We start from the raw sequence: 14,687 nt of genomic DNA, 5'->3' as shown, positions 1-14,687 counted from the left end.
ACCCTGAGACTGAAAGTAAATGTAAAGTCATTAGTTGTTATGTATGGTACATTTGGAATATTTTCACATGTTAACAAGCCAAAATGTCCTATTGAAGATTTTAGTACACATTGTCAGGAACACGCGAAGTCACTGGTGTGGGTGTGCTGGATTATGAAGCAGACCTTTCTGCACTGCAGATGGTTGGTCATGTCATATCAGGAAACGCATAGGTGTAACTGATGCCATTAAAAAAACTATATTTCACTGTGAGTGAACTGATACCAGGATCCTGTACATATCACTGGAATATTTAAAGGAGCTGAGTCATCATCCACAAAGTTTGTTTGACTTGTGCTTTTTGAGTTAAAATATCTGATAGGAAAAGATCTATTAAGAAGGAGAAGGCCAGGGGAGGTGTTTTACTCATCTCATAACTCCAAAAGTATGAAAGGGACTACTAACACTTTCTTACGTTTTTATCTTGGATAAAGTAACAGATAAGGAGAATTGCTTTGTACTTCTGTCTGGTTTCCTTTATAGAGAAACAAGCCACACTCCAAACTATTTACAATCCAACTATATATACACTATGAAGACAAAGCTATTGGGATGGGGCTGCTTTTCAGGGGTTGGGCTCGGCCTCCTACTTCCAGTGTAGGGAAATCTTAATGCTTCAGCACACCAAGACATTTTGGACAATGCTATGCTTCCAACTTTGTGGCGACAGTTTGGGGAAGGTCCTTTGCTAGTCCAGCATGACTGTGTTCCAGTGCACAAAGCAAAGTCCATAAAGACATGTTGGATGAGTTTGGTGTGGAAGCACTTGACTGGCCCACACAGACCTGACCTCAACTACACTGGGATGAACTGGAACAGATATTGTGAGCCAGGCCTTTTCATCCAACATCAGTGCCTGAACTCACTATTGCTCGACTGCATGAACGGGCAAAAATTCCCACAGAAATAAATCTTGTGGAAAGCCTTCCCAGAAGAGTGAAGGCTGTTAAGGCTGCAAAGTTGTCTGTGTATTTAGAATGTGATGTCACTGAAGTCCCTGTTGGTGTAACTGTCAGATGTCCCAATACTTTTATATGCCTCTATATAGTGTATGTAAAGCATACATTTCTCCAAGTTTTCTCACAGACTTTTTGCATTGTTGTTCTTCTACTGTGAGGCAACTTTGTAAACCAACTGTAAGATTAATATATTTCCTCCAAAGTCCTCTCAAAACTTTTTGACCATTTTTTAATCCGGACATACAAAATCTGGACAGTGCTCCAACACCTGGATAAAAGAATATACAGTGTCCTCCTTCAGATACTCTCCAAGATAGATTACTTCCCCGCTGGACAGAATCAAGGACTTTACAATTGGTATCCAGACAAGTTCTGATGATTCCTCTATTACTGCAACCGTCTCCCGTCCTTATAAAGATTCAGCTTTCAGATATCTTACTGAGCCAGATTCCCTTTGTTGAGTATCTTGCCATGCAGTAGCAGTGTTTTATTGCCAAGAATAAAACACTAGAGATAAGCCCATCTATCTTGTGGAAATCTGTCATGGCATATTTGTGAGATAGGGGCACAAAAGAAGGAAGACCTTAAGAACCAACTGGACCTTGAAAGTACTAACTCAGGTCGTCACCCAAAGGATATCTGGCAAAATAATTAGACTCTGCCCGCATTAGAACAACTACGAACATAAAGAACACAATTCAAAATCTTTTTTGTTCCAAATATAGGTTACTGGATTCAGGTAATAAACCAGATTTGCTTACTGTGCATGTTGCTATGGAGAAAACCAAACATAACCCCTTATTCACATATAGCAATGGGACATTTGAGATCTGCTGACATAAACAGAATAATGAGGACAATCTGCTGGCTGCTGAACAGTACTACAATGGGGTCAAGATGCACTGGAGAAGAAGTCTTCATTGTATGGATACAAACTATATGTAATGATTTGTTCTATGTGATGAACAGTGCCAGCAGGGACATGCCATTAAACCTCAAATCTGCACTTTGGCATCCGAATCACGGGCCAAGACTATGAGGCTTTTTGCTGATGTGAAGGGTATGATGATCGGTAATGACTGGTGCATGAATTCACCTTGTATGCTGACAGTATTCTTTTACTGTCGTTCTTTCCAAACATATTGATTGCCAACTTTCTGTGAGTCACAAAATAATTTCACAACATGTGAAGGTTAGCTCTTAGGCACCACCTTTCAGTTGATGCAGATCCCCTGCTTCTCTCTTCTTCTCATCTGTCCTGTTCCATATCCCTTTGTGTAAACTACTTTCTACTGTTTTTTTCCTGCTATTCCCTCCTCTACCTCATCACTCTATCCTAACCTGCACCTCTCTTCTCTTTCCCTTTTCATCTCCTTTGTTCCTATTCACATTCCTCTCCTCTCTTCTCTGCTCTCTTCTCTTCAGCCACTGTTGTGGCTCTACATTATTGATGCCAGCCTATTATGTGTCAGTGTGGTGGTAGGGAATGACAAAGAGTGAAACAAAGGGAAAAAAACAAAGGAAAAAACAGGAAAATAAAGGAAAAGAGCTTTGGCAGCATACTGAACAGCATAAGATACATCTTGTCACACAAAAGCAGCTTATTTCTGATGTAAAACACTTTTACACTGTCATACAGACCATGTAACAGTCACTGTTATAAGGAATAATGTCCCAGTGAACAGGTTTTGTACCAGTGGTACCAGTATGTAACGACTGCACCAGGGTCTGCTTTCACAAGTTTTACTAAAGTATTTTGATAAAGGGAAGCTGCTAAGCGATGGGACAGAGAGGTCGAGATGGAGAAAGAGAGAGAACACAGAAAATAGAGACGGAAGAAACAAGTTGTCAATACATAAGTGTGCTGACTGAAAGCTTATGCAGTGCTGCTTACAGTGCACTCCATGTCCTCTGAGTGGTCTATAAGTAGCAGATAGTGGAATGAAGTACCTCGTCTCTTACACCCACAATGACACGCAGTCACTCCTGCCACCTCTCACACTCTCAGCACACACTGCAGTGACATACACATATGGTGAGATGCAGCAGCTCCACATTACATACTGTAGGAAAAACACAAAGCGCCTAAAGGAGACAAAGTAAAGCTGAGCTCTCAAATGAGTTCATTTGCAAAACAGAAGCCAGAAATAAAATAAACACATACACTGAAAATGTATATGCTAGAGGCAATGCTCAGTGTCTTCTCTGTTTCTCGTTGTCTTTTTTCTGTTTTGTTCTTGCTTGTTTGTGTGTGTTTTATCATTGTCAGCTTGTGCTGTTTTATACTAAAGTATGCTGCATACTTGGTAATAGGATGACTTGCAAAATCTGTGATTCCTAGCAAACAACATTAATATTAAAAAGCGAATAAACACAGCAAGGCCATGTATGAGTTTGAGTCTTTTGTATAACAAAAAAACATGTCAATTCAAGATTCTTTTCACTGTAACCAGATCACTTCTCAGATGTATGGCAAACAAACATTCTCCCTCTTGCACTGTCATTCAAGATACTTGGTACTTTAAAGTGAAGAACGAGTATGATTTTCCTGAAGAGCAATTTATTTACTCGAAAATAATCCATCTCAGTCATCACCCAGGACCCACTGAAAGTGTGTGGCGTGTCTGTATCTGCAGAGGCTCTGCTGAGTTTGGTACCTTTCTGGGCATCAATCTTTGGGCAGTGGGTGTTGAAGCCTCCAGCCAATAGCACCACACAGGGTGTGAGTGGACTCTATAAAAATGTAGCGACCATGTGCCAGATTGTAGTAAGCATCCAAGAAGAATATACAAAATTAGTACTCACAGCAACGCAAATATAGCTGCAAAACGAGAGTGAATGTGAGACTGTCTCTGTGACGTGTCCTGCAGAGTAAGGGCCAACTTTACAACCTGCAACTGACAAAACCTACTCATTCTGCTTTTAACCTTTAAAAACTACACGGCTACTCTGCTTAAAAACATTACACGCATTCAAAGACCCGAAATGTTCTTTCCAGTCCGTCAGTGTCTTGTGTCTGAGATGGACCTAAATCACTCTGAATAGGCACTTCAGTCTCTCCTGGTATCTACAACAAACACGCAAAAAAGCAATACACTCTCATACACACCAACACCACCGCCGCCATCCGATTAATCTCCTTGGAAACAAAGGGAGTTTTCTAATCAACACAGGACAGTGAACAAGCCATGGCACAACAAGCATGGTAACAGCAGGCAGATAAGGCAGATAATTGCAGATGCCGTATAGACAAGCAATGATTTTGTACTACTCCAACATTCAGTCTCTCAGTCTAATCGAACGTACTCTTAAATCATAAATAGCAGGCGCCCGGCAGCTGTTTTTAAGGCAGTGTAATTGGTGAAATTGGAAAGTTTATCTGTGATTCACACCACGTGATCTCTGCATTGTATAGTTATCTTGGACTGACGTGAAACAGCTGCCAACACAAATAAATCTTTGGCTCTGGACTTATCTTTACCAAATCTCAGGCCTCAGCTGGGAAAAATGCTGTGTATTTCTCTCAACTCTCACCGCTGTTAACATAGATTTTTCCTACCACTGGACCCTGCTGTGAGTAAATAACACCCCATTTGTGAGGATTTAGATGGATCTGCTCTGTATTTAGTTGCATGCCTCCAGGCACCAGTCAAGCTGCAGTTTACATCCATGTCTGTCCAGACTCATATATATAGTAAAGACTTTAATTTAAAGAAATTAATTAAAAAGGTTAATTCCAGTGAATCATTTCCAGTGAGAAACATGCTGTTTTCATTTAGAGACTGTTTTTACAGAAATACAATGGACTCATGCAGAGCTCTGTCACATGTTGCAATGAAAATTATCTGAAGCTCACCATCAGCAAAACCAATGACGGTGTGGTGGACTAAAGCTGTACGTCTGTTGTAAGTGTGGAAGTTCTCCACAACTGTTGTGTGTTCACACGCTTGGTCAATAAAGTGATTCTGATAAACACAAAGAGGCTATAAATTCTAAAATGTGGGAGGTTTACACACATCTTCAACCCGGCAGCACCAAAACATCTTCAGTGAAGACTCGGAAACCTTGACCTTTGACCACCAAATTTTTAATCATCCCTGAGTCCAAGTGGACGTTTGTGCCAAATTTGAAGAGCTCCCCTCAAGGCATTCCTGAGATATCAGACAGGGAAAAATTCATCTTAATTCACTTTGTGTTTTGCTTCCCTTTCCCCTCTGATAAGTATGCCTTTGCTTGCATGTTTGACCGATTCCTATTATCTTCCAGTTAATTTTAATGTGTATAGGACCTTCTGACTGTGAGTGAACATCTTCTGAACACCTGGATTCAACTGATAGAGCCTCTAGACTCAAGGAAAGTGAATGACATGCATAGAGAGGAGGGATGCATCCTGTAGTCTATCACAAAAGCTGAAAAAGAGGAAGGAAAATGGACATTATGTGTGTGTGTGGATGATTGTCTGCTCGTGTACGCTCACAAATAAGTCAGTGCTGAAGATGCGTGTGTAGAGGTCTCTGTCAGATGTGACATTCCTTCAGTGTGTTCAATCGACAAGGAAAATGGAAGCCTCTCTCTCTCTCACTCTCTCTCAACGCCAGCTTCCTTTAATCCCTCTCTGCCCCTCCTCCCTTGGAGTGAAAATTGCAAAATCAATAGAGTTAAATGGAGTTACTGTGGAAGCCACTGAATGTCCTTTCTAAGTGATGCACGAACAAGGGCAGTAAGAAGCAGCAGCTGTGACACTCCATAGTCACCTCCTCTTCTTCCTACAATCCCCCACACTCCTTTTCAACACTCTTTACTTCTCTCTGAGCTCGCCCTCATTATTCACCTCAGGCCACTGTAGCAAATCATGAAAGTGAGGAGAAAGTGAGAAATGTGTGGAAATAAGGTATAGTATGTTAGATACTCAACACTTTTATTCTCTTGCATTTAAGTTAGTTAGATGGTTTCAGACACGTTCACTGCACTCAGGCAATCCTCATTTCGCTAACTGTGAGACTACTAGCATGAACAGGCTAGAATTAGGTCAGTCACTTGGTGAACATTTACACAATCACTTATTCTATATTACATATTTTTAATCAAATGTTTTAAAGTTTTGTCAAAAAAAGCCAAATTGTATTAACTAGAAGTCCATTTATAAAAGCAATAAAAGGGAAAAACATCTAATTGGGTGAATATTTTCTATAGGCTGTTTATTATTATTTATTGCTGTGACTTAATTAAAACTATTTTTGTAAATGTGTAATTCCTTCTAATTTTATGAAGATATTAAATTCAGTAAAATGAAAAAAACAGGACAAAGACATGGGTCTAAATGCACTCACGTAATCAGAGTGTCTGAAATCATTCCCTGACTATGACAGTGCAGTAATCTGGGATTTTACTTGGGTGTCAGAACATTTAATACGAGATGAATCCACTATGTGGTGCCATCATATGATCCCACAACGGAGCAAGAAAAAATGACTTATGACACTACAAACTCCCCAATGCAATGCTCTTTAGCTGCTAAAATTACAATCAGGAGACACTGCACCTCTCTGCAATCCTCACTCTAAAATAAACTACTGTGTGTCTATCATACACAGTAAAGAGGGTTGAAAGCAATAACATTAATGCTGGCACTGCTCTATTTACTGTCCTCTGTACCTTTGTGATGAGCCAACATGCACCAGGTACTGGAAATATGTCAAATGGAATGCAGTGCTAATTAATGTCATAGTTACACCTGTACTTTACCTGCGATGACATGTCAAAATGTAGACAAAAAAGCCAAATTACTGACAAATATCTGATCAGTGTCTCTGCTCCTTCCAATATGTCTGCAGCTACAGGTCATGTAACTTCACTGATCACTCAGTAATGATCTTGTCCTTTTGGTTGACAAGAGCACAATTGAGAAACAATAACCACATTATTGGCTCATTGATGGTCACTGATTTGAGATAAAAATGCATGTACCCGCATTTTCACTCCAGCTTAATAGTCAGTAATGTTAGTCCTTCTGGCATCTTAAAAACAGATCCAAACAGTCTACTGTATTTGTAAGCTGCTGGCGTTTTCAAAAACACTGCGCTCTTCTCTTTGACGTAACATACCGTGGCCCGCTTCAGGGCTTTTGATGTCAGTTCTTCAGATTCAACGAGCAGCAGTTTCTTTCTAGAATCACCATTTTGCACAGAAATTCAACAACACCACAGACCCAAAACGACTGCAAAAAAGAGACCACTTTCTCTTTCAGTAGAAGCCAGAGTCAATAATGCAAACCCATCTGCAAGACATGTTTTCTTAATGATAGGGATTCACACAATGCCACTTTGTGCTCATCTTTCCACTTGAATGTAAAACCATTGGTTAAGTGCATAGTCAGACATCTGCCAAAGAAATATTTAAAAAAGAAAAATCTGGAAATCACTACCATAAGCAGACAGACTGTATGTAGACACAACAGGTTAAGCCAAGGGCAACTTCACTGCTCAGGATCACAGATCAATGAAATCGCAGTTTATGAAATTATTATGATCTTCACTTTGTCCATTCCTGCTCTTGTGATGTCATTTCACTCGTTAACCTCCGGTACTTCAGACCAGTTTCCATTTATATTTAATAAGAGTCTGTGCACGAGTGATTTGAACTAGAGATCAGCTCATCACGTATTCTCTTTGGCTGCGCTGCATGCTTCCTCGATGCTCCTTCTCATGTCAAACTAAAGGTACAAATGGGATTCCCGCCATCGATATAATGTACTTGTGTGTGGGAGAGAATGTGGTTGGGGATTAAGGAAAAGATAATAAGAGACCAACCAAAAGAGAATGGGAAGAAGAGACTGAAACAGAATTGAATTTTGAAGTTGTTTGCCGAGAAAGCTCAGCGGCCTTCTACTTGTCTGCCCTCCTTTTGTCACATTTTCCTCCGTGGACTTCAGGAGAAAAGCACAGTGGACTGAAAAAAAACTTTCTAATCTACCTTTGACCTAGCAAACAACCAACTGGTTGGAAGGTAAACACCACCGCCAGCAGAGATAGTGCCAAAAAAACACACTGGGATGTTTAAGTACACACAAGGCATGACTGCATAACTTCAAGAAAGTAAACCTTGTATGTAATTTTTCATAAAAAACTGCAAATAAAATTCCAAAATGAAAGTAATCACATACTGATGCATCACACAGCCATGAAGTGCGCTCACATGAAGAGACCCAAATATGAATCTCTGATAATCTGCTTAGCGAGCAAAAAACTCTTGAGAGCTTGCTGTAATTATGAAACATTTTCTAAGGTGGATATACGCTGCATCCCGAGGGTAAACAATTAGATTAGATTTACATCTACCACCCATTATTAGTGAGCTGGGGAGAGTCTGTGGAAAGATTCCTGGGCTAGAGAGTTCATTAGCCTAACATGAAAATCATTTTGACTCCAGGGATGTTGTTTTCTTTTTCCAGTAGGACTTCCTCTGCTCAGTGACTTTGTGCTGAGCTGGTGTGACTAGATGCCCTTCGGATGGATGATTCTCAATCAAGCATCAGGTTTACTGAGGTATCCAAGACCTTTAATCCTTCCAGTGCCACGGTCTTTAAGAGAGGGGGCAAAAATGTCACTTTGTTGACTTTACATTTCTGTCTTTCTATTCAAATAAAACACCTTGCTGGTGTGCATAATGTTACTCAGGGGTTATTTACTGTACCATTATATACATCTACATAATTCCAGGAGAAGCACAGTGAAACATTCTGCCAGGAAAAAAAAAAATCTTATTGTATGCATCTTTCTAGATGAAGTAATTTCATAAGGGGAAACGTTTTCCTTTCACAGGCGTTCTGCAGCACCGAAACAACGAGCTGTACTGCAAATTAGTTCAAAAAATACTCCAAGCATGACAGATAATAGAGATCTGCTGCTAGGTGAGCTATTATCCATCTGTGTGATTGTGTGTGTGGGATAAGGGTGTCTTCTCCCCACTTATCTCCTGCAGTAAGCACAATAAAGTGATGGAGGGCTTCTGTTAATTAGAATGGAGAGCCTCTGCCTTCACGACACAAATAATGATAGCCCTTCACCTGCTGTAGAAAATCACCCTGAATCTATGCTTGTACTCAAATAGGACACAGACAAGCTCTCACTCACTCACACACACACACATATACACACACACACACACTACTCACCTGCTCCAGCTTCCAGTGGAACTCAGCAGGTCTGAAAGTGTCGACCTGAGTGAAATCTCTTCTGAGCAGGAACACCAGGCGGCAGTTGTGAACATACAGAGAGTAGTGGTGGCGGTTCATTTCTGCAACAGGACAATCACGGGCATGAATGGTCACGCAAAAAACACCAACCATGCCCACAATTAAGGATAATCCTGCAGTAAACAGTGTCCCATTCAATGTGATTATGCCCTCTATTTGGAGGACAATAACTGAGGCTCTCACAGTTTGATTATTCAGTGGGACCATCCACAAAATGTCATATAGCACAGCTGTCAACATGAGGGTACAGTGAATGTGGTCACTCTGCCGGTATGTGTGTATTATTCATTATTGATTGGTGTCTGTATAACACTGCTTTTATAATACACTAAATTAGCTTGAGCTGGGATGGTGTGTGTGGTGTACGACTGATACAACTCAACTCCACAAGGATGAATCAGAGTTTGTCTTTGACAATTGTTTGTTGTTGTTTTTTTTATGGGAATTTGTGTTTGTTGAACGAATGGAATGGAAACAGAGATGTTTGTCATTCCATACTTGTAGAAGTACAAATCAAAACATGAACAATATTTGAAAAACTTATTTAATTTATTGTGACAAGTGTCACAGAGAGGGCATTTATCAATGTCAATTTTTTTTTCAATTTTTGCTCTTTTGCAAACTATATTATCATTTTTTTGTCCGTCCGTATCACTTGTCAGTTCACATGTCAGGATATCAGTGTTTGTCATTCTCACGTCTAAAAGAATGACATGAACATGAACGTGTTGAATTGTACCAAAATCTGTCACAGTGTGAGCTCTGAAAGACATATTTTTGCTTTAAAAATGTGATAATTATCATGATATGTTATTTTTTCACTATGTACCATTTTTGATGCCACAAGGCTTTTGCCAGAGGAATGATTGGATACAATACTCTACCGTTCTTCCACACAGTATTGATGATCTGGCTCTCACACTGAGCCTTCTGGTACCATTCACATCCTTAAGCCAAAAGTTCCAAATAATAATAAAAAATAGAGTCTGAAGATTCTGATGGTTTAACACGAACTACTCTGCAATTTTGCATTACAAGATGAGACTACACATTTCCTAAGCTAATAAGCCATCTGCGAGACCATTGTGTGAGTTTGCAATGTGCAGATGGCTGGCTTAATTACACAGTTCAGGCAACTCAGTTCAGACATGCAGTGGGAAAAAGCTGAACGTTTCAAAGGGCATTTGCCATTGTGGCCTTCAGTCTTGGCCTCATTAGCTTGTTACTTTGAAAGGATGCTTTTTGATCACGTCATGTTCATAGTATGTTTCTAACACTGAAGACTCTGGGACATCAGAGCCATAAGAATCAAGTAGCTTTCAGTATCCTACCGCAGGAGCAGAAATGTCGCTAAAATGTAAGAGAATTAAAGGTCAAATACAAACTCAGTGACGACATTTTGTTCAATGTTGTTATAGTTTCACTTTTTAATGTGTTAGATGGCAAAAATGTATTCCTAAACAGTGAGCATGTGTGGAACTGTTTCCTCACCAGTCTTGTCCGAGTTACACAGCAAGGTTTCCTTCTCAGCTCTGAGTCCTGGACTGGGCCCGTGCTTCATCCATGTGGCTATGGTGAACTGGTCTGTCAGGTTTTGGGGCACCACGTGATCTGGAACGTTAGCAGCCTGACGCCCGTCAAATCTGTAGATGAGGTCGCTGTCTCGGCCGCTGTCAGTCAGCAGAGATGCCGTCCAGTTTGTGGTGGGGCTGGGGGCAGGAAGGAGGTCGGTGCTGCCTGATGCTGCACCTGGATGTGCCAATCAGAAGACGGGATGCTGTCAAGACAGCTGCACAGAGAAGGAGAGAGACAGCTTCTCCAGGGCTGTCTTTAGTGCGATGCGATTTTTTATTTTTTATCTCTCAGTACCAGAAGTCAGCATACGTCAGTTCATGACCTACAGTTGTTTGTGTGTGACACAAATATAACTCTGTCAAACCATCAGTGTTTAGAAATGGTCAATAATGTGTCACATAACCGTGCTTACAAACTGAATGTGCTTACATGAAGCATATAGCAGGTTTAATTCACATTTTCACTCACAAGACACAGTATAATTAACAACTTACGATAATCTGTAATACACCTGACTAAATGTGATTTCAGTCTTTTTTTTGAGATATTTGAATAATGATGATGAGTTAAGAAAGCAAAAAAAAAAAAAAAAAGTTGACAATGATCATTGTGCACAACACAAAATCTTTTCAGACTTTTTATTTTCTCTCAAACAGGAGTATTATCTTTGTCTGTTTTACATATAGTCTGTACTGCATATTACAAAGCCATAAACACAAGTCACAGTCTTTCTAGCTTTTAGAAATTTAATTTAAAATAAATGCAATTTCAGTACAGACTGCAGGAATGAAATGGCACGAAAATTGGCATATTAATAGACTGTAGAGGGTAAGATGTCAAGAGGTAATTTCTTCTTTGAATTAAATTTTTCCTTGTCTCTCATTATTACTCCTACCCTTTGCTCTTTCATAGTCCTTCACACTTAAACTGCACCCCACTATTTCAACAAGGCATTTCAATCCAGTGCCACACACACAGACACACACACACACACACTCCTCACTTACACCTTAAATTATTTTTTTTCTTTCTCTCTACTTACCACAGAGTTTTTGCAGAGACTTCTCAGAGTATGTTTCCCTGTCACAGCCCTTCCCGATGTGACTGGTCTGCAGTTCGACCATTGCCCTCACGCCAGACAGGGGACCTCCACATGTTTCCAAGTGCATTTTGGGAAATAGCTGCCTGCTTCCAGTCCCTGGCTCATAGTCCACCCGCTTGTTCCAACCTTCGAGAGTCATTCCTGTTAGTCGTCTTAAACATCTCACTTAAATTACTACTGGTTAGTAATCTCACTAATTTGATCGTAGACACACTCACACACAAACACATCAGGATATTCAAGCATCAGTACCATTATGTGGCTTCACAATGTGGCTTGACAATTTCTACCAATCATGAGGTAGTTCTGTTTGACCTGTCTCTTGCATGTCTACCTGTATCTCCTGCCCAAGTCTGTATGTGGCACCCATAGGGAAGGCTGATCAAAAATGTAAATGAAATCAAAAACAAAACAAAAACGTAAATTGGCACCTATGCCTCATATAGATTAATAAACCGTAGGGACCGAATATCTGACGGTGGGCCATGTTTGCCCTGTTTCTGACTTCTATCTTCTTTAAAACAACTACTGATTCACCCCTGACCAATCACTCTGAATAACGATATTTAAATTTAGATCAGCCTCTTTGTGACACTGCGAGTACAACTGGTTTTTGGTCTTTGTTTCAATATCTCATTGTGAGATAAATTTAGGAAAAACTGCATATTTTACAACGGTTCTGTTAGATTTTTGTGTCTTAAAATTGAGATCATCTATCTAAGCAACATACAATTCACTTCACAGGATCAGTTAATCCTAGATAACTACATGTATGTGCACTTGAGTTCTCATATAAATTATAAACACATCTATTTTAGCATAGTGATTTCTTTAAACCTGGTCACCTGTAGGACACATCTCTCGCTGTTAATCTTGTTGCCTTTTCTGCTACATTTCAAGCATCATCAGAGCAGTAAAGGGAAACATAGGAAATAAAATTTTATGTTCTGCTGTAGGTGGTTTTATAATGAGCATGTGGGTCCAGAAAGAATTACATGCAAGTGCACAGGTTGGCAAATTTGCAGCTTAAGATTTCCACAGTGAAATCTTGTTCAGTGTCAAGTCAAAAGGAGATTGAAAGCCCAGTAACATGACAGGGCTGGAAGAGAGGGCTGCTGACCTCCTTTCTAACTGTCGGTCCTGATGCCAGGTGTCATATTTTCATTATCCAGGTGTTACATACATCATCACTGAATGAGAACCCCTGAATCCCAGTGGTGAAAGGGATTCTCAAGCATGACTGCATACAGGAAATGTGTGTGTGTGTGTGTGTGTGTAGGTGGACACCTACACAGCTCTTGTCAAGCCTACAGCGCATGATATCAAGTCTACTGAGACAAACATTTAAAGAGAGAGAAACCAGCTATAGTCAGGTAGGAGTGAGGAGGAGTGAGAGGTGAGTTGGAGCGAGACGTCTTAAGCTTCTATAATGCCAAGAAGACTTCTGCAAAGAGGAGCTGCTGACCTTTACACACACATGATAAATAAGGTTGTGTGATCAAATGACTTGATGTTTGAATGCATCATTGCTTTATATTTTATTCATGAATTTACAACAGGATTATGCAGTATGGCCTCTTTTATGAGCCAGATTGTAAGGAATCAACACTGACAGACATTGGCTCTATGATTTCAAGTGTTTCTTCGCAATTCAAATGCACTGTGTTGGTAACACACATGCCCATGGATTTAAAAAAAGATTGCATATGTTTTTCCTCTATTAGCAAGATCAAGATCTAGCTGATACTTTTGTTGGTTCTACGATCTGTAATTTTGGGTTAAAAATTGCACATGTAGCTTCCATTTTTCAGTCAGGTCAGAGTCCATCACATATACTAACTCTGCAGAGGTTTTTAAATACCCTGCACATGGGGAGCCCCTGTAGGCCCTCAACTGCAGCATGTCTGGTTTCCAGCTGGCACCCATTGTTGCATCTCTCTCTCTCTTTCAATTCCTGTCATTTCTGTCTGTAATAAAGGCTTACAATGCCCAGAAGTTACTTTAGCAAATGATATGCTGTCCACATGGTTCTCAGCATATGTAGAAATTGGGAGAGAGAGCACTTTAGGTCTGTGAATAAGCAAGAGTTGTTTTCTGTCATCCTCGGCTCAGTTTATCTCGGAGCTTTATAAGAGTATAATGGGAATTCAGAAATCAAACTGAGAAACCATTGTTTTGTAGCAGATTTTACTAACTACACCGTACACAGTAATATATATCTTTGTTTTGAGTGACTCTCATCGTCACTGCAACTTTGTTTCTCTCTTTCCTTCCTTGAGTTGCCCGTTCATCCGGTTTCTTGCTTTATCTCATTCTTCCTCCTTTTCACCTCTCTCCTCTTATCTTTCCTCTGTCTTCCTCCTTCATTCCTGTGTGAGCTTGACTCCTGAGATGCTGTCAGAGCTGACAGGTGAAGCAGCAGGGGAGACGCTCTAGCTCGAATGCCAAGCTGCTAGCATGTTACGGGATGAAAAAAAAAAAAAAAAAAAAAAAAACCCCACTCCAGTCAACTTTCCCTCTGGAGGTTTTTGTCAGGTCTTCTGATTTCCTCGAGAGACGCCCGTTCTAAAACGAGACAGAATTCCCTCGAGGGAATATGCTCAGAATCTGCGTGTTTCAATTTTGAAGGCACTGCTTTACATTTGAGTATGTTCAAACAACATGTCAGTGCACTTTGTCCCAGCAGTGTAATAAGTAGATTTCAGTCATTTATCTTAAAGTAAATGAAAGTATTTCAGCAACTGTTTCTTTATCTCTG

General features: G+C 40.1%; 1 protein-coding gene across 1 annotated transcript in view; it reads right to left on the bottom strand.

Moving 5' to 3' along the window:
* Positions 1–14,687, bottom strand: part of clstn2a (calsyntenin 2a) — a 127,754-nt gene that overhangs the window by 17,848 nt on the left and 95,219 nt on the right. The window contains exons 7-9 of the mRNA XM_046408520.1: positions 11,870–12,055; positions 10,744–11,001; positions 9,172–9,293 (exon numbers count right to left, since the gene is read on the bottom strand). Coding sequence (XP_046264476.1) covers positions 9,172–9,293; positions 10,744–11,001; positions 11,870–12,055 — 566 coding nt within the window. The remainder of the gene's footprint in view (positions 1–9,171; positions 9,294–10,743; positions 11,002–11,869; positions 12,056–14,687) is intronic.

The sequence above is a fragment of the Scatophagus argus genome, chromosome 13, assembly GCF_020382885.2.
Source record: "Scatophagus argus isolate fScaArg1 chromosome 13, fScaArg1.pri, whole genome shotgun sequence".
Lineage (NCBI taxonomy): Eukaryota > Metazoa > Chordata > Actinopteri > Scatophagidae > Scatophagus > Scatophagus argus.
This window is presented reverse-complemented; position numbering and strand designations above follow the sequence as displayed.